Here is a 23,781-nt window from a genome sequence, read left to right on the forward strand (position 1 = left end):
TGAGCACTGCGCCCGGCCCGCCACAGGAGTCGCTGGTGTGCAAGATCCCTACCGGCCAAACCCGGACGACACTAGGCCAATTGTGCGTCGCCCCACGGACCTCCCAGTTGCGTCCGGCAGCGACAGAGCCTGGGCGCGAACCCCAAGTCTCTGGTGGCACAGCTAGCGCTGTGATGCAGTGCCCTAAGACCACTGCACCACCTGGGAGGCCCTATGCTAGTAGTTCTTGCCTAAGAAAATGTGTGGGGTTCCGATTTAATTCAGTAAAAGTACTTTCTGTAGTGCCTCTTTCAACCCTTATGCTGCCAGTCATCCAGTCATTTATGATGCAGTACTATCACTTTATTTAGGCTCCTCAATGTCTCATAGGTTTATCATGCAAACATTTCATGCAAACAAACACTTCTTACTCATTACGTTTGTACAAATACAAAACTTTCAATCAATCATTCGACCAATCAATCATTGTGTCATCACTATAATTTCCATTCCGACATTCTATCCATCACAGTGTCATTCTATACTGTCGAAGTACAGTTCTAGGTCATTGTGCATACCGTATGTAGGTCATGTGAACTACATCCACAACAATTCTGACGATTTTGGAGCTGTATAGGACTGAGACCAATACATCTCTCCCTGTCTTCCCCAACCAGCTCTCCGGACTTCCAAAGACAAGGTCCCAAGCATGTAGTGTTCTTGTCTTTATCTACAACCACTGCTCTGTGACCCAGGGCTGTTGCCTCATTTGTTCCTCTGTCCACCACTGTTTTCCTTGCTTTTTGAAGACCAGAACTAGCTACGTAGCTAGCTGGTAAAGGAGGCTTTTCCTCAAAGCCTAACACTTCCTCCTCTCTCACAAAGGCTTCACGTACATGTTAACAGTCTTTCATCTCTCATCGCCATAAATGTGTTGTTGAATTAAATAAATAGTCCTGGTTCTCGTTTAACTCGCTTTAATAATAACTAATAATCATACAGGTTTCACGGTTCAAAGCCATTCCAGCTCGAACGATGAACACTGTAGTGGTGTCTTCATTCTTATACCAGGTAGGCAATCTCGTGATATAGTTTAATCAACCTTTTTGTCATTGTTGTTGTTGTTTTCTATGGAGGGGTAGATGATAATAATGCCTGAACAGGTATGTTCAATGTCTTAAAAAATACCAGGGACGTTATTATGTTCTGTTTGTTGACAAGATTTTGGAGAGTATTCTTTTCATTACATTTTTTTTATTTTAACCTTTATTTAACTAGGCAAGTTAGTTAAGAACACATTCTTATTTACAACTACGGTCTACCCTGACCAAACCAGGACAATGCTGGGCCAATTGTGCGCCGCACTATGGGACTACCGATCACGGCCAGTTGTGATACAGCCTGGAAGGGGTAGATGTCCTCGTTTTTTCCCTAGCTTTTTCCTTAATTTGTTCATTGCTTTGTCCTTATTATTATTGTTCTGGTTTGTCCTTCACAAGATGCCATTAGAAAAGCCTCTTCTTTTACAGGCATCGATATTGAACTTATGATAGGCCTAGAATGACTGTCCTTCACATTTACATTTTATAAAGGAGCATTGGGCCTTGATTTTTCCAACTAACATAGTAATCACAATTTACAATACAACATTTGGTACTGCTTTCTGGCTCTTGTGCTCACCTTTATCTAATACACACAGTACATTCAGAAAATATTCATACCCCTTGACTTATTCCACATTTTGTTTTGTTACAGCACGAATTCAAAATGGATCAAATACATGTTTTCTCACACATCTACACACAATAGCCCATAATAACAAAGAGAAAACAACATGTTTTGAGACATTTTTGCAAATGTATTGAAAATGAAGTACAGAAATATCTCATTTACACAAGTATTCACACCCATGAGTCAATTCATGTTAGAATCACGCTTGGCAGCGATTACAGCAGTCTTTCTCTGTAAGTCTCTGGATTGTACAATATTTGCACGTTATTATTTTATTTATTTTAAGCTCTGTCAAGTTATTTGTGATCATTGCTAGACAGCAATTTTCAAGCCGATTTAAGTCAAAACTGTAACTAGGCCTCTCAGAAACATTCGATGTCATCTTGGTAAGCAACTCCGGCGTATATTTGGCATTGTTTTTTAGGTTATTGTCCTGCTGAAAGGTGAATTTGTTTACCAGTGTCTCTTGGAAAGCAGACTGAACCAGGTTTTCCTCTAGGATTTTGCCTGTGCTTAGCTCTTTTACAAACATACCCATAACATGACGCAGCCACTACCATGCTGCGGTTAAATCTATGATTGAAATTCACTGTTCGACTGAGGGACCTTACAGATAATTGCATGTGTGGGGTACAATGATTAGGTGGTCATTCAAAAATCATGTTAAACACTATTATTGCTGTCACGATGGTCGTAAGAACATTCGGACCAAGGCGCAGCGTGATATGGGTTCCACATATTTATTGAAGTGAAATGCACAAAACAATAAAGAACAAATGAAACATGATGTCAATGAAGTGCTCACAGGCAACTACACAAGAACAAGATCCCACAAAACACAGTGGAGAAATGGCTGCCTAAATATGATACCCAATCAGAGACAACGATAAACAGCTGCCTCTGATTGGGAACCATACCAGGCCAACGTAGAAATAAACACCCTAGATTACCCACCCTAGTCACACCCCGACCTAACCAAAATAGAGAATGAAAAGGATCTCTTTGGTCAGGGTATGACAATTGTGCACAGAGCCCATGCAATTTATTATATGACTTGTTAAGCAAATTTTTACTCCTGAACTTATTTAGGCTTGCCATAACAAAGGGGTTGAATACTTACTGAATCAAGACATTTCAACTTTTTATTTTGAATGAATCTGTAAACATGACTAAAAACATAATTCCCCTTCAACATTATGGGGTATTGTGTGTAGGCCAGTGACACAATCTCAATGTAATCTGTGAGGACAGATGCTGGAGACGAGAAGCAAGTACAGGGAGTGAACATGAACAGGAACAAGGGAAAACAAAGCGACAATAATGCTGACACAGGGATAAAACAGACAGATATAAGGAAGACAATCAAAACGTGAAGGAGTCCAGGTGAGTCCAATGAGTGCAGATGAGAGGGCAAACGGGATCAGGCGTGACAGTAATCCCCCCTCTAGGGGCGCCACCCGTTGTCCCAGCTGGACGAGACTGACGGGCCGGGGATGGCATGGGCGCTGGACTAGCCGGCTGAGGCATAGAAGCACGACAAGCCGGCTGAGGCGTGGGATCCTGACGATCCAGCTGAGGCGTGAAAGCCTGATGATCTCGCTGAGGTGTGGGAGCCTGATGAGCCTGCTGAGGCAAAGCAACATCACACCTCCTCCTCCATGCTTCATGTGGGAATCACACATGCAGAGATCATCCATTCACCTACTCTGCATCTCAGAGACACGGCAGTTGGAACAAAAAATCTCAAATTTGGACTCAGATCAAAGGACAGATTTACACCGGTCTAATGGCCATTGCTCGTGTTTCTTGGCCCAAGCAAGTCTCTTCGTCTTATTGGTGTCCTTTAGTAGTAGTTTCTTTGCAGCAATTCAACCATGAAGGCCTGATTCACGCAGTCTCCTCTGAACAGTTGATGTTGAAGTGTGTCTGTTACTTGAACTCTGTGAAGCAGTTATTTGGGCTACAATTTCTGAGGCTGGTAACTCTAATTTTATTGAAACACTCACTCCCTGAACTTGCTTCCCGACTCTCAGCACACATTGTTAATATTTACAGGCTCTTTAAGCCGGTAAATATTGTTTGTCTTTTCTTATTATCTGCTAAGCCATTATAATTTGAACAGGCTCTACTTATTTCACCTTTGACCTTTCTGATTGGAACATATGTCATTAATGGCTTTGGTACGCGGATAAGGCTGTTTTCTAGTGCCCGAAGAGTCAAACTTCTCCCAGAAAGGTTGTGTTCCAGGAAAAGAGATAGCCTTTTTCAAGATAGAATGAGGAAATCCATATGTGGTTGTTTGACTGGGGAGGTGAGTAGGACAACAGGAGAATGACTATCCAAACCAATTGGACCTTTCTTGACCATTCTGTTTGTAGAGTATGGTAGGCCAAATAATACAAACCCATCATGCCTACTATATTTATAGCATTTGTAAGTTCAGATAAATGTTGCCTACTGTAAATTTTAACACAGATTTCACCCTATGTGACTCCTCCAAAGCTCTGTGTGGTGACTTTATAAGTTTGACACAAAATTGAATGGTGCACAGGGGCATTCATGTTGCGAGTTCGTCGTCATACATTGTCAACACGAACCCTCATTAGTTTCTAACAAAGGATATATTATGCGGCAGATGAGGGTGGTGAATTAGGGAGGCTGTGTTTTAGGTTTCCCATGCCTGAACAAGCTGTCATTGTTTTAGCCTGAGCCAGTTTGCTCTAGAATGTTGTGGGCCTGACAATGGGACTGTAGCCCTGGTTCCACAGTGATGGGGTGGGGGCTGGGGAAACGGGCTGGACAGAGCCTGTGTCCCAAATGGCATGCTATTGCCTATATATGGGCCCTGGCCTTAGGTAGTGCACTATATAGGGAATAGGGTGGCATTTGGGACACAGACAATATCAGTCCATTTCCCTCAGGCACTCATGTAGAACAATCTGGACGAGAACGGTCTAAATCAAGCTTTGCCAAACCAAAACATAAACTCATCGAGGACCCAGGACTGAGTTTCAGGAACACTGGTCTGAATGATGGCTGTACAAATGAGGTCAATTTGGAGGACCATTATAGGTCCAGTTTGTCATAATGAGCCTGTACAGACAAAGATATGGCTATAATGGATTTCTGAAATCCAATTGAGAATGTCACAGCAACTCAGTTTGCAGTTACTGTATCTATGAATCCAAACCTTTTACCATTGTTCTATTCCTGTGCCGTTTACCCCGAAGTGATTGATTTGATCCACTTACTCAGATAAAGTGTGAAATGGCAGGGATATGTATGTGTGACAATGTACAGTATATGCTAACATTATGATCAAACCTTCTGTTCTCTCACAGCACCTTCGCAGTTTGGCCCAGAGGCGTCGTTCCGCCCCCTCCCTGGCTTTTGAGAAGGCTCTGGGCAGCATGCCATGGTCCTCCGTCAGGTGAGTTTGCTCTGCTCCTCTCTACTCTGTTATCACAGTAGTATCTGCTGACACCACCCGTCCCAAGGGGGCAGTAGAAAGCCCCTCCACTCACAGCCAGCTGCCACTTCGTAAGATTCAATAGATAAAAATATTTCAATGGAAAGAAATGGGATAGAAAGGTATTTCGAACTTCAATGGATAGACACACCTCTATTCGTTACAATCTTTTTGTTTGAATTTGCTCACTTTGATACACATTTATGAACTTCGCTTCTAAACCTCCATTACTTACATGTGAAAAGACTTGGCTTTATTCATTACCGTCAAACTATTTCTTCAAAAGCAAAGCACAAAGAGTAATTCCAAGAGACATGTAATTTACACAAGAATACATTATTTTATTGCAACTAAAACATCATTTCATAGGCTTTCATACATGCAGTACCAGTCAAAAGTTTGGACACTTACTGATTCAAGGGTTTTTCTTTATTTTTACTATTTTCTACATTGTAGAAAAATAGTGAAGACATAACTATGAAATAACACATGGAATCATGTAGTAACCAAAAAAAGTGTTAAACAAATCAAAATATATTTTAGATTTGATCTTCAAATAGCCACCCTTTGCCTTGATGACAACTTTGTGCACTCCTGGCATTCTCTCAACCAGCTTCATGAGGTAGTCACCTGGAATGCATTTCAATTAGCAGGTGTGACTTGTTAAGTTAGTTTATAGAATTTCTTAATGTGTTTGAGCCAATCAGTTGTGACTAGGTAGGGGTGGTATACAGAAGAGAGCCCTATTTGGTAAAAGACCAAGTCCATATGGCAAAAACGGCTCAAATAAGCAAAGAGAAATGACAGTCCATTTCTTTGACTGACCTTCATGTCTTAATCAGGAAAATGTCAAGAACTTTGAAAGTTTCCCTAAGTGCAGTCGCAAAAACCATCAAGCGCTATGATGAAACTGGTTCTCATGAGAACCGCAACAGAACCGGAAGACCCAGAGCTACCTCTGCTGCAGACGAGAAGTTCATTAGTTAGCTGCCTCAGAAATTGCAACCCAAATAGATGCTTCACTGAGTTCAATTAACAGACACATCTCAACATCTGTTCAGATGAGACTGCGTGAATCAGGCCTTCATGGTTGAATTGCTGCAAAGAAACTACTACTTAAGGACACCAATAAGAAGAGACTTGCTAAGGGTCAAGAAACACGACCAATGGCCATTAGACCGGTGTAAATCTGTCCTTTGGTCTGTGTCCAAATTTGAGATTTTTGGTTCCAACCGCCGTGTCTTTGTGAGAGTAGGTGAATGGATGATCTCCGCATGTATGGGTCCCACTGTGAAGCATGGAGGTGTGATGGTTTGGGAGTGCTTTGCTGATTTAGAATTCAAGGCACGCTTAACCAGCATGGCTACCACAGCATTTTGCAGCAATACACCATGTCATCTGGTTTGCCCTTAGTCACACTATTATTTGTTTTCAACAGGACAATGACCCAAAACACACCTCCAGGCTGTGTAAGGGCTATTTGACCAAGAAGGAGAGTGTTGGAATGCTGCATCAGATGACTTGGCCTCCACAATCACTCAACCCAATTGAGATGGTTTGGGATGAGATGTATGGAAAAGCTAACAACAAGTGCTCAGCATACTTGGGAATTCCTTCAAGACCGCTGGAAAGAATTCCAGGTGAAGCTGGTTGAGAGAATGCCAAGCATGTGCAAAGCTGTCAACAAGGCAAAGGGTTGCTTCTTTGAAGAATCTCAAAACATTTTGATTTGTATAACACTTTTTGTGGTTACTACATGATTCCATGTGTTAATCGTTTTGATGTCTTCACCATTCTACAATGTAGAAAATAGTAAAAAATTAAGAAAAACCCTTGAATGAGTAGGTGTCAACTTTTGACTGGTACTGTACGAACAAACATAAGCTCAAACTTCCCCCTGCTGTGACCACTAGTTGAATGGTGTCACTATGCCTCCCAGTGACACATCAGTCGGTGTAAAGGGGGCTGCAATGCCCACTCTCTACAGTAACTGGGGACACAGGTCTGGCAACTGTTGTCTAAACCCACTCAGGGCTCCCTCATCACTCCCAATGTTCAAGACTAGGGGAACTCTGTTTCTTCAGACAGATTAGGGGGGATGGAAAATGAAGTCAGAAAACAAACAAGTGTGGGGTTGTGAGGAATGGCGAAGATACAAAAAAAAACATGATATTTACTTTATTTGTTTTAATGAACCATATTAAATATCAGGACAAAGGCGAATAATCTAATAACCCCAACAATAACTGACTGTCCATCACATTACATATTGAAGGTCAGTCTTCAACATAAAGTGTTCTTCCCAGCCTGTGGTTCAAGGGATTACTAGTAAAAGCAATCCATTATAAGGTTGATCTAATGTGGCTCACATTAATACAGTACTTTAACAACTGGTTGCTGACAACTATGCCCATCAAATTATTTTCTCATATATCGAACACTACCCAGTGGTGGAAAAATGACTCAAGTGAAAGTCACCCAGTAAACTACTAATTGAGTAAAATTATTTGTTTTAAAATATACTTAAGTATCCAAAGTTAAATTCCTTATATTAAGTAAACCAGACACCACTATTTTATTTTTTATTTCTAGATAGCCAGGGGCACACTCCAACAACCAGACATCATTGTTACGTCCGTCGTTAGATGAATGAGACCAAAGCGCATTGTGGAAAGTGTTCATGATTTTTAATGCTGAACTCCGACAAAACAACAAAATACAAAACCGAACGTAAAGTTCTGCAGGGCTAGACAACTATGCAAAAACAAGTTCCCACAATCTAAGGTGGGAAAAAGGGCTGCCTAAGTATGATCCCCAATCAGAGACAACGATAAACAGCTGCCTCTGATTGGGAACCATACTAGGCCAACAAAGAAATAGAAACACAGATTTGCCCACCCAAGTCACACCCTGACCTGACCAAATAGAGAATAAAAAAGGCTTTCTAAGGTTAGGGCGTGACAATCATTTACAAATAACGCATGTGTTTTAAGTGATTCAACCTGAATAGCAGCAGTATGGATGACCAGGGATGTTCTCTTGTTAAGTGCATAAATGTTTCCATTTTCTTGTCCTGCTAAGCATTCAAAATGTAACGAATAGTTTTGGGTATAAGGGAAAATGAATGGGGTAAAAAGTACATTTATTTTCTTTAGGAATGTAGTGAAGTAACATAAAAAGTTGTCAAAAATATAAATAGTAGGGCATCCTGAGTGGTGCAGCGGTCTAAGGCAGTGCTTGAGGCATTACTACAGACCCGGGTTCGATCCCAGGTTGTCACAGCCGGCCGTGACCGAGAGACCCACGAGCCGGCGCACAATTGGCCCAGCGTCATCCGGGTTAGGGAAGGGTTTGGCCGGCCGCGATTTCGTTGTCCCATTGCATTCTAGCGACTCCTTGTGGCGGGCCGGGTGCCTACAAGATGACTTTGGTCACCAGCTGGACGGTGTTTCCTCCGACACATTGGTGCGTCTGGCATCCGGGTTATGCGAGCAGTGTCAAGAAGCACTGCAGCTTAGCAGGGTAGTGTTTTACTGGATGCATGGCTCTGACCTTCACCTCTCCCGAGTCCGTAAGGGAGTTGCAGCGATGGGACAAAACTGTAACAACTACCAATTGGGGAGAAAAAAGGGGTTAAAGTACAAAAGATATATATGTAAATAGTAAAAGTACAAAAAATATGTATGTAAATAGTAAAAGTACAAAAAAATATACCCCAAAAAACTACTTTAAGTAAAAATACTTGAAATTACTACCTAAGTACTTTACACCATTGACACTACCCATCTATACCATCTCAAATTCAACCAATGTATTACAAATGTTTTTTAAACTATACAAAAAAGGAAGAGTTTATAAAATACTTATAAACCCTTTCATAAAGGAATAGTGTTATGACAATTTATATGGTTTCATCACGTGGATTCATTTATGGAATCTTCCATATGACTGAATGATGTCTGGAACACAAAATCAGTCTTTGATCAGCCCCAACAGTAGTTCACACCAAGACCACCACAGTTACAAACAGACAGGTGGGGTCCACTCCAACCAAACAACCTAACTTCATCAGAGACGTCACACTCCCACCCGTTCAACACACAAGCAAGTGAACCCTAAGCTACAGGGAGGGGGCGGCGGATGCTAGTTTCACTACAGTGGGTGGGACAAGTGTCTTTGACGTAGAACATATCAGACATGGAAATATGATCTTTAAGCATATACTGATAATGTTGAAGTATGCTAAGTAGTGATGTCGTGTAGGCACTGTGTTTGGTGGTAAGGCCAAGAAGTAGGTCAGCGGGTGTAACCTAGGAGAGTCCCTCTGTGATATCGATTTGAATATCTGTACAAAAAACACACATTGAAAGAGGGACATGAAGATATAAGTTCCACATAGAATACAATGTGAATTCTCAAAACCATTTCTCTAATGCTATTTACTTCATGTTCATAAAGATAAATAATAGTTAGCCATAACTTATACATTTTCCATAAATGAACAAAGCATGGGAATGATACTGAATGTTTTTGTTTATACTGTAAAACATTATGTAATGAGTGAGAATATATTTTTGTTCTCAAGAAGATTAGCAACATTGTAAAATGTTAATTGCTACTTGTTTTCCGTGAGATACAAGCAACTTTATTGTTTATTGTTAATAATGATTGTGGGAGGCAAGAAAGGTTTAAAGGTCAGAGGGAAACTGAGAAGAGTGAGGGTGTTTGAGTGTGAGGGAGGTGAGAGTTCTAACCTCATCTGATGTGTAATAGGAAATAAAAGAACAAACTTTAATACGAAAACTGTCTTTCAAAGCCACACATACCATTTCACAGAGTCCTTAAATGCATTTGATTTCATACAACATGCCCTTGTGAGAGTCATAGCAACAGGCTAGAAGCCAATTGTCATGTGCTCCCTCTCTGACCTCTAGGTCACCAGGCTGCTCGTTATGGCGCACACCTGTCACCATCGTTACGCGCACCTGCGTGTCTTCAGACTCACCTGGACTCCATCACCTCCCTGATTACCTTCCCTATATATGTCACTGCCTTTGGTTCCTTCCCCGGGTGTTATTGTTTCTGTGTTATGTCTGTGTGCTGTTAGTGTTTCTTGTTTTGTATTATGTTGCATTTATTTAAACACTCACTCCCTGAACTTGCTTCCCGACTCTCAGCGCACATCGTTACACCAATATGAAGATATATGTATTTGCTCTATGTTTTGCATCAGTGTGTCATCTCATTCTGTGTCTAAGTTCAAGAAAAAATAAATGTCTGCACTCTGGTATGCTCCCATGGTGATTTAATCAGACACACACAAAACTTTTTGATCCGAGTTGGATCTTCGTCAGGTTATCCGAAACATTGGCTTTGTGTCTAATTAAGTTACCATAGGAGCATACCAGATTTGCTGACATATATTTTTTTCTTTGATATGTTCTTCTGTCCTATTGGATGTGGCTGTGCATATTTTTTTAAACGTGTTCTCTTTATACATTACCATACATGATAGTTTCATCTGTTGCTGGCCCTAAAACAACCAAGTGGACAAAACGGGGCAAATTTGGTTGAAATTATGTCATAATAACCATTTTTGTCCATTGGGAAATATGTGATACAATTTCCAGTATACATCACAACAACCTCTCAGTAATGAAAACCTGTGCTAAGCCCATGTTCAGTAGTGGTAACACACCCAGTGCTATTACATTCATGCCTCCCCACAGGAGAACGGGGTTCAATCCCTGTGTCCTCCTTTCCTCATCATCCCCATTAACTTCTGTGCTGTCTAAATAAAGCATAAAAACACTGTCGATCTGAATAATAAAATCTATAATTTAAAAATAAGTCATAATGAAAAGCTTGCCTAACATTGATCTGCTGGTAGTGTAGGCACTGTGTGTTAAAATAACTGACCTAAAATGCCCCCAAAAACGTATGAAACAATTCTGAAGTTCTGATGACAAATGATCTGATTTGGTCATATGGCAAAAATGAAAACTGACCCTTAAATCCACCCACACATGTACCATACAGGTACACAAACATAGTTCCTCCATAGTTCTGACCCCCACTCTCTCTACCCTAGGGAGGAGGCACCGTGCTGGGTGTCGATGGAGCAATGCCCTTTCGTCCTGGGTCTTAGCAGTGAGAATGCAGAGCTGGTCCTGGACGCCTGTGTTCAGATCACAGAAGGCATGAAGACCAGAAGGAGACAACTCTTCCTCTTCAGCGACGTGATCGCCATCACCATGCTCAAGTAAGATATGGAACATGATAAGAACACAAACCAACACATAAACTCCCTTTTTAAACGTCCCCTTTTCAGGACCCTGTCTTTCAAAGATAATTCATAAAAATCCAAACAACTTCATCTTCATTGTAAAGGGTTTAAACGTTTCCCATGCTTGTTCAATGAACCATAAACAATTAATGGACATGCACCATTTGTGAAAACTAAAAAGGCCTGTCTACTGACTCTGAAAAACACTAAATGAAGATGCCCAGGGTCCCTGCTCATCTGTTTGAACGTGCCTTAGGCATGCTGCAAGGAGGCATGAGGACTGCAGATGTGGCCAGGGCAATAAATTGCAATGTCCGTACTGTGAGACACCTGAGACAGCACTACAGGGAGACAGGGTGGACAGCTAATCGTCCTCGTAGTGACAGACCACGTGTAAAAACACCTGTACATCCGAAAATCACACCTGCGGGACAGGTACAGGATGGCAACAACTGCCTGAGATACACCAGGAACGCACAATCCCTCCATCAGTGCTCAGACTGTCCGCAATAGACTGAGAGAGGCTGGACTGAGGGCTTGTAAGCCTTTTGTAAGGCAGGTCCTCACCCGACATCACCGACAACAACGTCGCCTATGGGCACAAACCCACCGTCGCTGGACCAGACAGGACTGGCAAAAAGTGATCTTCACTGACGAGTCACGGTTTTGTACCACCAGGGGTGATGGTCGAATTCGCGTTTATCGGCGAAGGAATGAACGTTACACCGAGGCCTGTACTCTGGAGCGGGTCCGATTTGGATGTGGAGGGTCCGTCATGGTCTGGGGCGGTGTGTCACAGCATCATCGGACTGAGCTTGTTGTCATTGCAGGCAATTTCAACGCTGTGCATTACAGGGAAGACATCCTCCTCCCTCATGTGGTACCTTTCCTGCAGGCTCATCCTGACATGACCCTCCAGCATGACAATGCCACCAGCCATACTGTTCATCCAGGGGGATGGGGTTCCTGCAAGACAGGAATGTCAGAGTTCTGTCATGGCCAGCGAAGAGCCCGGATCTCAATCCAATTTAGCACATCTGGGACCTGTTGGGTCGGAGGGTGAGGGCTAGGGCCATTCCCCCCAGAAATGTCCAGGAACTTGCAGGTGCCTTGGTGGAAGAGTGGGGTAACATCTCACAGCAAGAACTGGCAAATCTGGTGCAGTCCATGAGAAGGAGATGCACTGGAGTACTTAACTTCTTATGGGCAGGTAGCGTTTACTTATGCACACTTTTCATCCGGACGTGAAAATACTGCCCCCTACCCAAGAGAGGTTAATGCCACAGGTGGCCACACCATATACTGACTGTTACTTTTGATTTTGACCCCCCCCCCTTTGTTCAGGGACACATTTTTCCATTTCTGTTAGTCACGTGTCTCTGGAACTTGTTCAGTTTATGTTTTAGTTGTTGAATCTTGTTATGTTCATACAAATATTTGTTAAGTTTGCTGAAAATAAATGCAGAGGATGTTTCCTTTTTTTGCTGAGTTTATATATACTGTCTGCATAGCAACACACACAGACACCACATAGATTGTCTGAGTTTTGCCTTCAGAGAACAGAACTGATTTACCTCCATTTCCTCTCCCCTAAGTCCTTCACTCTCTCTTCTCCTTCCCACCCTCCATTAATTCTGCATCCTATATGGTAATCTATATAGCCCAGCTCATATGGAAGGAATAGGGTGCCAGGCGCACCGGTTTGTGTCAAGAACTGCAACGCAGTTCAAGAATGGTCCACCACCCGAAGGACATCCAGCCAACTTGACACAACTATGGAAGCATTGGAGTCAACATGAGCCAGCATGCCTGTGGAACGCTTCCGACACCTTGTAGAGTCCATACCCTGACGAATTGAGGCTGTTCTGACAGCACACTTGTGACTGAAGACAGATCCTCAATACAGTTGATGCTAGGCTTTACACAAAATCCTGTTCCCTCAACAAGGCCTACAGTAAGTGCGTGGGTCTATGGATCCACACGCGACAAGGTGACAGTTTCAACATTGTAGCTAATCAAAAGTGGTGAACTAGGCCTTGAGTGAGTTCCTTCCTACTCACGAGCTGACAGGCAGGCAGACAGACACAGGAAGCTGATCATGGAACACAATGCATTCATAAAGAGAGAGAAAGCAGATAATTTCCTGTTTCTGAGTGATAAGCAAACAATCACTGATTTAGAAATAGATGACAATAATGAGGAATACATTAGTACCTATAGCAACCATTGGGATAGAGAAGTGGATTGTGCAGGTTTCTCGGCTTGATGAGCTGAGATACAGTCAGGCCTGATGAAAACATTAACTGACTCTCTAAATTCTCTAATACCATCCATGATCACATAATCCTCTCTCTCTCTCTCTCTCTCTCTCTCTCTCTCTCTCTCTCTCTCTCTCTCTCTCTCTCTCATATTTAGGTCTAGTGCTAGCTACCGTCTGAAGCACAGGGTGAGTCTGGAAGATCTGTGGCTTTATGGCTTTGAGGACGAGGAGGAAGAGGGAGGAGGGGGAGAGATTGACCTCAGGACGTCCCTGGTCCTGGCCTGGCCCCTTGCCTTCTGTGTGGTGTCCTTCCAGTGAGCAACAGCCATCCTCTGTGTGCATACATGAGTGCACACTCATACATGTGCACACACACACAGACGCGCAGGCAGACACTCAGGCAGGCAGGTGCACACAAAAACATATAGAGTTTCTTAAAGGCCCAGTGCAGTCAAAAATGTGATTCCCCCCCCCCCTGTGTTTTATATATATTTACACACTATGAGGTTGGAATATTATTGTGAATTTGTGAAAATCATGATAATGCCCTTCTAGTGTAAGAGCTGTTTGAAAAGTCCCCCTGAAATTTAAGCCTGTTTTGGTGGGATGGAGTTTTGGCCTTCAATGGTGACATCACTATTCGGTAAATTAGTTAATAGACCAATAAGAAACAGAGTTCCAAGCCTCTCTGTCAATAACAGCAAACTTTCCGTTTTCCCCTCCCCATTCAAAATTCTTGCTTGAGAAATTGCCCTTTGCCAAGAAGCTATTGTTGTTTCTTTTTGACCATTTTAATCATAGTAAGGTACCCAGAAATTATTTCATATTGAGATAAAAACAGCTGCATTGGACCTGGTTTGGATGGTCTCCATAAGATTATGAATGAAATAGAGAAACGAGGACAGTCTACACCATCACAAGATAATGGCTGGTGAAAGAGGAAGTGTTGAAGTTGACCATCAGACCTAGGATCACATGTCAGGGGCTTTACAGCACTGGACTTTATCAGGAAGACTATCTTTGAAATAAAGAGGAAGTGTTGAAATTGCATGGTCACAAATAGACAAACAGACACAACATTGAACAAAAAACAATTGAAAGGGGATGGAATAGTGATTTAGTAACAATGAGTGTCTGTTTTGATCAGTAATAATAGCTATCCCTCGTTGGTGTAGATATGGGTCATTTAGTCATGTTACTGGGGTCTGAGTCATGGACTCCCACAGTTTCTTCTCAAGCAAACAGTCAAATAACACTGGTAGAACGTTGTTGACTAGAGTCATTCTTAGAGTCTGTGGTTCAACAGTTTACTGCACTACAAATTACCAGTAAGCACCAACAGTATATGAGCTGGTCTATCCGTATAGTGTCTGTAATCCAAATGTAGGCACAACCAAAGATGAAAGAATAGACAGGAAAAATTACTACAAAATATGCACTTTTAAAGGCCTAACACAGTTATTACTATCATCTATACAGGTGAGTGAGGGTTTGTTTAAGTTAGAGTCTCCCTCATGTCTCTTTCCACATGGCGACAACAGCAGCAGCCCCAACACATAGGGGAAGTGAAAGGTGTTTTGATCGGGCCGCCATGACGCTGCTTCCTGTCCCCATGACTGAGCTAGAGTTTCCATCGCTCTAGTTAAAAGAGCCAGAAGGCGTGCTGTGTCTCTTTAGTCAGTCTGTCTGTCCATCTTGTGTGTTTGCTTCGTTCCTCTTTCACTGTGGATTAGTGACTCCCATGCTGTTATTTTGCCTGCAGCTCACCTGAGGTAAAAGAATGCTGGTTGGATACTCTTCACAGGTAAACACTACTATTATCTCCATGTATAATACAAATGCCACGTGATTGAGCCATAATGGGTATCCTGGGTTACTGGGTTATACTATATGAAGATAGTCATTATGTGTAAGAACTTGCAGTATCAATGGGACTGTACTGCTAATGTCATTCAATTAGCTATAATAATTATTGAAGCACTGTGAATAGAATTAGTATTTTAAGCATACCTGTGTTGGAGATGGGAACTGTATTTTAGTGAATATTGCAATATTCTTCATGATGTCAGAACATATAGTTCAATATAGTATACATTTCCAACATTATTTTCTGTCACATAATTGTTAATGGTTATCATTATTTTCACTCATATTCAAATTATTCAGAATATTCATTTGATCCTCTTTTAAAACACACCCCGCAACACACACACACACACACACACACACACACGCACGCACGCACGCACACACACAACGGCAAACACACCCTTTTGACACATACAGAGAGCGGTTGTGTAGCGACCACATGTATGACAACATCCATCTAGTAGTCACTCTCTATTATGGCTCGTGAGAATAACTAGGGACTGACTGGAGATCAGTGAAATATTTGTATATATATATTTTATATATGTATTTTCCTCATTCCAGGAAAATTAAAGCAGCAAAAGAGAGGGCAGGTTCTACCACTCCACCACCAAGTGTCCTGATGAAGGTGCTGAGCGGCAGTATCACAGTAAGTCTATCGCTTAGGCCATGTCCCAAATGGCAACCTATTTCCCTTTACAGTGCACTACTTTTGACCAGGGCCCATAGAGCACTGGTCGAACGTGGTGCACTATAGGGAACAGGATGCCATTTTGGAGGCAGCTTTATCCTATTCTCCAGTGTGCTAAATTTACAGAAAACAGCTATCAGATCACCTGAAACAGAGAAGAAAACTGTGAACTTTATTACCATAGCGCATACTTTGTAGACTGTAGTCATAGTCCCTGATACATCACCCAGATTCTTGTTACCCAAAGCGGTGATGGCAGATACTGTAGAAACGATGGTTATTCTTTCACCTGTGTCCAGCCAGTCCTTGATATCGAGATACCAGTGTTTAGCTCGGTCATTGATATCAAGATATTGTATTGCACTTGTATACAGCCAATTTAGAGCATTGACTTGCATTCTATCTCTTGCTCTCATGTTGATGGCTCTTATGGCTCTGAAGAGGCATATTACCTCTATAAAGGTATCGGACATTCTTAGAAAGGAGCTCAATGCAGACACACTTTGCAGCCACATTCAAGCATAATAGGCTTTTGTTTGACACCTTTCAAATTGTACTTATAGAATTGGAATGAGCATATATTGACTTTTGCCTAATATATAGTATAATTGCCTCTGGAAGGAGTCACAACATTCATCTGCACTATAAATAATAATCTCTCTCTTCGTTTCAGGCTAAAACTCTAACAGGAGGGGGCATGGAGCCTTCTATCACGTTTTCGCTTGATGTGAGTTCCGTACAGTACACTTTCTGCTTCTTTCATCCATGTGTCACATGTGTTGGGGAGAAACACCTTGTATGTGGTTATATGAGGTTTATTTTGAGGGTTTATAGGGGAATTCAGACCGCTTGCAATCTGTTTATCAAATAGAAGCACTTACAACACAAGTGTATACATTGTAACAGTTTATTGATACTGTACAGTGATTGTGCTTTTTTAAGGAGAGTTTGTGTTGTTTCCTTCAAGTGGAGTACCTAGTGGTGTTCTTGAGGGGACATTTGTTTGAAAGTGGTGGGCTTTTTTGATGGGTGTTATTGACGGGTAAATTGTTTGGGTGATTGGGGAGTTTGAGGAGGGAGAAGGGCCGGGTTAGATAATTACCAACCCACACCCTCGCATGGAAACAGGCATGCAAACAGAGGGTGTGGCTCCCCTGCCACATGTTCCTCATACATGCTCATGACTACATCTCCTGTTTTGCGTTTCCAGAGTGACACAAAGATCCCCGCCCTGCCCAGCTTTGTAACACAGCCCATTGGTGAGTTTGAAAAACAACATCTCTGAACCACAAGGTTGGTTAAGGGCCCACAGTGTGTATATATGTGTTTGTGTGTGTGCCAACTTAGACAGAGAAAATAATTCAAACCGTAGGAGAGAGAGAAACAGGACACACCAATGATCAGTGTGAATGTCAAGCTAAAACAAGAACTTCAACTTATATCATGTGTTTATCTCTCTCTCACCCTCACGGTCTTTCTCATGAATGCTATTAGTACACAGTAAACCTTAATACCTCCTTTATAATAGTGTATGCTATACCTACACAAATTGCCTAAACGTTTGGCTTCTTTCGTAACAGAAAATGGTAGCAACAGTAAGTGGAGCATCTTGAGGAAGTTGAGGAGAAGCTCCACCCTCACCAGCATGTCCTCCCGTCCAGACACAGACTCCAAGAGCCATCTGTTTGGACAGTCTCTCTCCAAGACCTGTCCAGATGACGGGACTCTTCCGAAGCCTATCACAGTATGTCAATCTACCAAACTGTACCACAACTATCTTTGTTCTGTAATATCTTTGTTCTGTATTATCTTTGTATGTCAGATTTTCATAATTTCTACAAGGTGTGGGGCTGTGGGGATTGAGTGAGAAAGAATAGACAGCTGTAATGAATCATAGTGACAGCTATTGATTTGATCTGCAACTCATTCTACCAAGGTGTTTAGTTCAAAGGGTTTATTGACTAGGGCACTTGATCAATCAGGCCATTCAATTGTTACTAATAAGTGCAGTTAGTTACCAAAGCACTTGGTAATGGTTGCTAATGACCTGCTTGTCTGCAACTCAACCACAGATTGAATCTGTGATGTTCCACTTCCAGCTGACATGCACAATGCACTGTCTGTCTCAGTCTGCCCCTGGCCTACCCCTCACAGAATAATTTAAGCATATAGGGCTCCCGAGTGGTGCAGAGGTCTAAGGAACTGCATCTCAGTGCTAGAGGCATCACTACAGACCCTGGGTAGATTCCAGGCTGAATCACAACCGGCTGTGATTGGGAGCCCCATAGGGCGGCACACAATTGGCCCAGCGTCGTCCGGGTTTGGCCTGGGTAGGCAGTGTTGCAAAGAAAAAGCCATATCTCAGACTGGCCAATAAAAATAAAAAATAAAGATGGGCAAAATAACACAAGCACTGGACAGAGGACACTCTGCCTAGAAGGCCAGCATTCCGGAGTCGCCTCTTCACTGTTGAAGTTGAGACTGGTGTTTTGTAGGTACCATTTATGAAGCTGCCAGTTGAGGACTTGTGAGGTGTCTGTTTCTCAAACTAGACACTAATGTACTTTTCCTCTTGCTCCGTTGTGCACCGGGGCCTCCCACTCGTCTTTCTATTCTGGTTAGGGCCAGTTTGCTCTGGGGAAGGGAGTAGTACACAGCGTTGTATCAGATCTTCAGTTTTTTGGCAATTTCTTGCATGGAATAGCCTTAATTTCTCAGAACAAGGATAGATTGATGAGTTTCAGAAGAAAGAGCTCTGTTTCTGGCCATTTTGAGCCTGTAATCGAACCCACAAATGCTGATGCTCCAGATACTCAACTAGTCTAAAGAAGGCCAGTTGTATTGCTTCTTTAATCAGAACAACAGTTTTCAGCTGTGCTAAAATAATTGCAAAAGGGTTTTCTAATGATCAATTAGCCTGTTAAAATTATAAACTTGGATTAGCTAACACAACGTGCCATTGGAACACAAGAGTGATGGTTGCTGATAATGGGCGTCTTACGCCTATGTAGATATTCCATAAAAAAATCTGCCAGTCTGTCTGTTTCTAGCTACAATAGTCATTTACAACATTAACAACGTCTACACCGTCAATTTGATGTTATTTTAATGGACAAAAAATGTGCTTTTCTTTCAAAATCAAGGACATTTCTAAGTGACCCCAAACATTTGAACGATAGTGTGTATATATATAAAATGTACACACACGCATCCACAGCAAATTGTTTGACTTGTTCATGCCATTTCTCAGCCTGGTTTGACTTCTTTTCCTCCCTCGTTCCTCTCTCTCCCCACCAGGATATATTGGTGCTGCTGCGCAAGAAAGGCCCCTCCACAGAGGGGGTGTTCAGGAAGAACGGCAACAGTAAGAACCTGAAGGCCATCAGGGAGCAGCTCGACAGTGGGACGGAGGTGGAGATGGAGGCCTTGCCAGTGGTTCTCCTGGTGGGACTACTCAAGGTAAAGAATAATCCATCTGTTCACTGCTTTGTCCTTTCCTTTTCCAAGTCCGTCAATCTGTCCGTCCAGCTGGAGCAGGGAGACAAAGGGAGAAGCAGCTCTGACCTTCAATTAGACCTGTTAGTGTGTTAGCACCTATTACTACTTATCAGCAGTCTTCTACTGTAATATGCTCTAACCCCCGACACCTTCCCTCCAAATTGCAGAGTTTTCTGAAGGAGCTCCCGGGCAGCCTGCTAGTGTCGGATATGTATGAGACCTGGATGAAGGCCCTGGAGACTAAGGACGACCACCACAGAAGCTTAGAGCTCCAAAGGTAAGCTACCAGCCATTAAAAAATAAATAACCTAGAATCAGATTTTTATTTTATGTTTTAATTAATGCAGCATTACCAAGTTACTACCAACTACTAATAAGCTGACACTAGGCTAAATGTAGCGTTAGCAACTGTACCCCCTGTTGAGCCATCCCCATTGGTGAGCTATATTACTGTCGTACTTGTGGGGCATAATCTTATATAAAACTGTAGGCTACATGAGAGGCCGTAGCTGTAAACGTTATGCTAATGTTAGACTAATGTAGGCATTTTGGTTAAAAAAAAAACTCTACTTTACCATTAACGTTTAGGTGTGGCAAAGAATAGATTCAATGGGCTTTTCAATTGAGTTTTCTAGAGAGTCAGAAAATGAGGAAGTAGTTCCTCTACCCTCAATGTGTACACTTATTTTTGTTTCCTCCCCCTCTCAAAAAGAGAAGCTACAAAAACAAATTGCGAGCGGCAAACTGATCTACATTTTTGTCCTGTTCTTTCTCCCCTTGCTTCCCTTTCCCCTCTCAGGGTGGTAGACAAGCTACCAGGACCTAACATTCTCCTGCTGAGAAACATTCTGTGTGTGCTCCATCACATCACGGAGAGGGCAGACACCAACAAGATGGACGCCAATAACTTGGCATTGTGCATCGCACCCACTCTGCTGCAGAAGGACACCATGTCCTTAGACGTGCAGACTGTGGAGAAGGTGAGAATCTGGTTCTGACTGGACTCTTTGAAGCTGCCAGTGTGGTTTTCATGTACCGAAAACAATCGTGTGTGTGTGTTTGTGTCTGTGTGGGCCTATAGTTTTGCATGAACTCTATCCTACCATAGTCTGCGCTGTAACAGGACTGGGTTGTTTACCAAAAGGAAATGCCAAATCTTCACACTTTAAAACAATGTTACTTTCAATCACTCAACCATTGTTCTAAGTAATAATAACCTTTTGTGTTCTTTGTGATGTTTCCTTTAGGTGACAGAGCTGACGCAGTTCCTGATCGAGCGTTGCTGTGAGATCTTTGGAGAGGACGTCCTGAGCCTTTTGGGAGATCCCGAAGAGGAGAACTCAGGTAAGTTAACTGGGCTGCTTTAGGTGCGACTCTCTGCAATGCTACACATTCTTTCACAGAAAATAAGAACATTCTCTTGACACAGATTTCTGGGAACATGTTTCAAAAAGCTTGAAATAAAATAGAACAATGGGAATAGGAATCATACATTGTACACTGCAACTCATCAATGTTCTCTTTCTCCTCAGATTCTGTGTCGTCACAGCAACACGATTCTGCTTATGACAGCAACGACCCAGACGCTGAGGGGGACAGTATGGGGTCCACGCAAGTAGAGGGTGAGGGGGAAAGGTGCAGCTCGTCCCCATCTCTCCTCTTTGCTTTCGGGATACAATGTGGCCCTATCCCTTCCAACACCATCTTCCACACCTTCACCAACAAGAAGCCCTTCAACCGCCGCTGCTCAGAGCCAATCATCTTCCCCTCTGCCGAGAAGAGGAGCCTGATTGGCCTGGCCCGTAGTAACGACGATTTCTCCGTGGAGGGGCGGGACTTTGAGGAGCATCCACTCAAGAAACAGATCTCTGATGACTCCTTCCTGCTACCAGAATGTGGTGTTACCAACACCAGGCATGCCACCACGCTGTCTCTCCCCAAACTCGGTGGCAGCCAGACGATGACTTGGCGGCAGCTTGACCCGTCCTGCCTGTCATCCTGCTCCCTGGAGAGCACCTCCTCCAACACATCAGAGGTCTCCCTGTTCACCAGCTCGCCGCTGACATCCCCGCCCTGCCAACACAGGGGCCAGTCCACACGCCATGCTCCCCTCTCCGCCAAGCCCAGGGCAGAGCCCCCGAGGGCAGACAAGACGGAAGTGGTCGAGCGATGCACCCAGTCCATGAAGGTGGACAGTAAAGCCCTGACGAGGACCAAGAGCCTGGGGGCCTTTGGCTTCGCCTGGGGCAGTCTCAAGAAAGGCGACCTCCAGAAGGAGAAGCCTTTCTCTTGCGGGACCCTCGAGGAGGACTTCCAGAGTGAGGTGGAGGCCCCAGTGGCCGAGGCCCCCCTCAGACAGAAGCGCCCCCTGTCTGCGGTGGAGGTCTTCCTACAGGTGGACAGCAGACTGCCCTCCCAGCCCCCTTCGTACGAGCAGGCAGTCCAGAGTGCGGCTCAGCCCTCCCCACCGCATTATGGCTCCATGACTGTCAGTGCCGTCGCTGCCACTCTCAGCAGGAAGTCCCGCCCAGCCTCTATGAACGCAAACTTCCTGTACTCCTGTCCCGTCAATCAATACACAGACTGCTTCTCTCAGGGGATAGATGGTGATGATGTCACTGCAGCCCAACAGCATTCGGTCGGGTTCCGCCAGCGAGCGATGTCTGAGTCCGTGTCAAGAGCACGCCACGAGACCCTGTCACACCATGAGACAGCATCACACCATGAGACTGCGTCACGGAGGTGCAGCCAGCCTGTGTTCGAGGAGTATTCTTACACCAAGGAGTCCTACGTTTGAAGGAGTTTTTCAGACATTATGTTTCACTTTTTTCACTTTAAATGTACACAAATTAAAATGTGCAACTGTTAGGTTGGACTTGCTGAGTAGTACTGTTTAGAGTACAAAATTACGATATTTTACCTGAAAAGCTGTTTATAAATAGACACCTTCTCTAGTTTATCTACAGCAAAGCTATGTAAATAATCACAATCTGAATCTGCATGTATAGAGGGTAACAATATGCTATTGTTGGTATTATTTCCATTGTTTTACTTTTGTTAATATACTGCTATGTACTGTACTGTACTGTATACATTTGTGAAAATGTTTTCTTCCCTGTGTCTTTTTGTATGTCTTGACTCTACAACATCTTTACTTCCACTACAATAAAGCACCTTTATGTAACATTGTGACTTTGTTCTCCAGTTCTTACGGTAGGAGTAGGAGCACTAAAGTCCTGTGACCTTGCAGCTCTGAGTAGAATCAATTGGTTATTGCATCCTCAAGCATGCAGTGCCACTCAAACAACCATGTGGTAACGCAAATGCATAGACTTCAGGAAGTGTACAACACCTACCTCTGCAACATCTATCAGAGGTAAGAACATAGAAATTGTAGAGGAATACAAATATCTGGGTGTCCTCTTGGACAATAAGCTTCAGTGGAGTAAATGTACAGACCTGATCTACAAAAAGAGCCAACAGAGACTGTACTTTCTCAAAAAGCTGGGATATTTTAATGTAGACTGTACTATATTGACTCTGTTTTACAAATATTTTATTGAGAGTATTTTAACTTGTTGTATTGTTTGTTGGTTTGGTAATGCCACTGTCAGCCAGAGAAACATGCTGAGAAGGATTATTACCACAGCAAGCAAGATACTTGGAGTCAAACAGACAGGCCTGGATGAGATCTTTAAGGTCAGGGCCCTCCGTAAGGCTCACAAAATCATTTTAGACCCAAGCCACCCCCTGTCCCCTGTCCCTGGAAAAACACAACCAGACAATCATTTGTGCCAGGTGTGATATCCCTCCTAAATAGCTTGGGTGAATGTTCCTATCGACTCCGTAAGGCCAGCAGTCTTTATAAAAAGAATGTTTTATTTTTTTATTTCTTATAATTGTTCTATTATGTAACTGTTATAAAAGTTGTATTGTCAATTTTGTTTTGTATTTAAAAGTGTACATGACACTGCAACAAAATTTCCCCAGGGGGACAA

General features: G+C 42.9%; 1 protein-coding gene across 1 annotated transcript in view; it reads left to right on the forward strand.

Moving 5' to 3' along the window:
- The window catches only part of LOC112217430 (T-cell activation Rho GTPase-activating protein), a 30,220-nt gene extending 7,248 nt beyond the window's left edge, over positions 1-22,972 (forward strand). Inside the window, exons 2-14 of the mRNA XM_024377712.2 lie at positions 5,052-5,140; positions 11,271-11,441; positions 13,881-14,039; positions 15,488-15,529; positions 16,159-16,243; positions 16,959-17,012; positions 17,496-17,544; positions 17,866-18,029; positions 19,583-19,744; positions 19,951-20,060; positions 20,583-20,763; positions 21,031-21,127; positions 21,316-22,972. Of these exons, the coding sequence (XP_024233480.1) occupies positions 5,052-5,140; positions 11,271-11,441; positions 13,881-14,039; positions 15,488-15,529; positions 16,159-16,243; positions 16,959-17,012; positions 17,496-17,544; positions 17,866-18,029; positions 19,583-19,744; positions 19,951-20,060; positions 20,583-20,763; positions 21,031-21,127; positions 21,316-22,580 (2,628 nt within the window). The 3' untranslated portion in view covers positions 22,581-22,972. The remainder of the gene's footprint in view (positions 1-5,051; positions 5,141-11,270; positions 11,442-13,880; positions 14,040-15,487; positions 15,530-16,158; positions 16,244-16,958; positions 17,013-17,495; positions 17,545-17,865; positions 18,030-19,582; positions 19,745-19,950; positions 20,061-20,582; positions 20,764-21,030; positions 21,128-21,315) is intronic.
- The last annotated feature ends 809 nt before the right edge of the window (positions 22,973-23,781 follow it).

The sequence above is a fragment of the Oncorhynchus tshawytscha genome, linkage group LG18, assembly GCF_018296145.1.
Source record: "Oncorhynchus tshawytscha isolate Ot180627B linkage group LG18, Otsh_v2.0, whole genome shotgun sequence".
NCBI classification, from domain to species: Eukaryota; Metazoa; Chordata; class Actinopteri; order Salmoniformes; family Salmonidae; genus Oncorhynchus; species Oncorhynchus tshawytscha.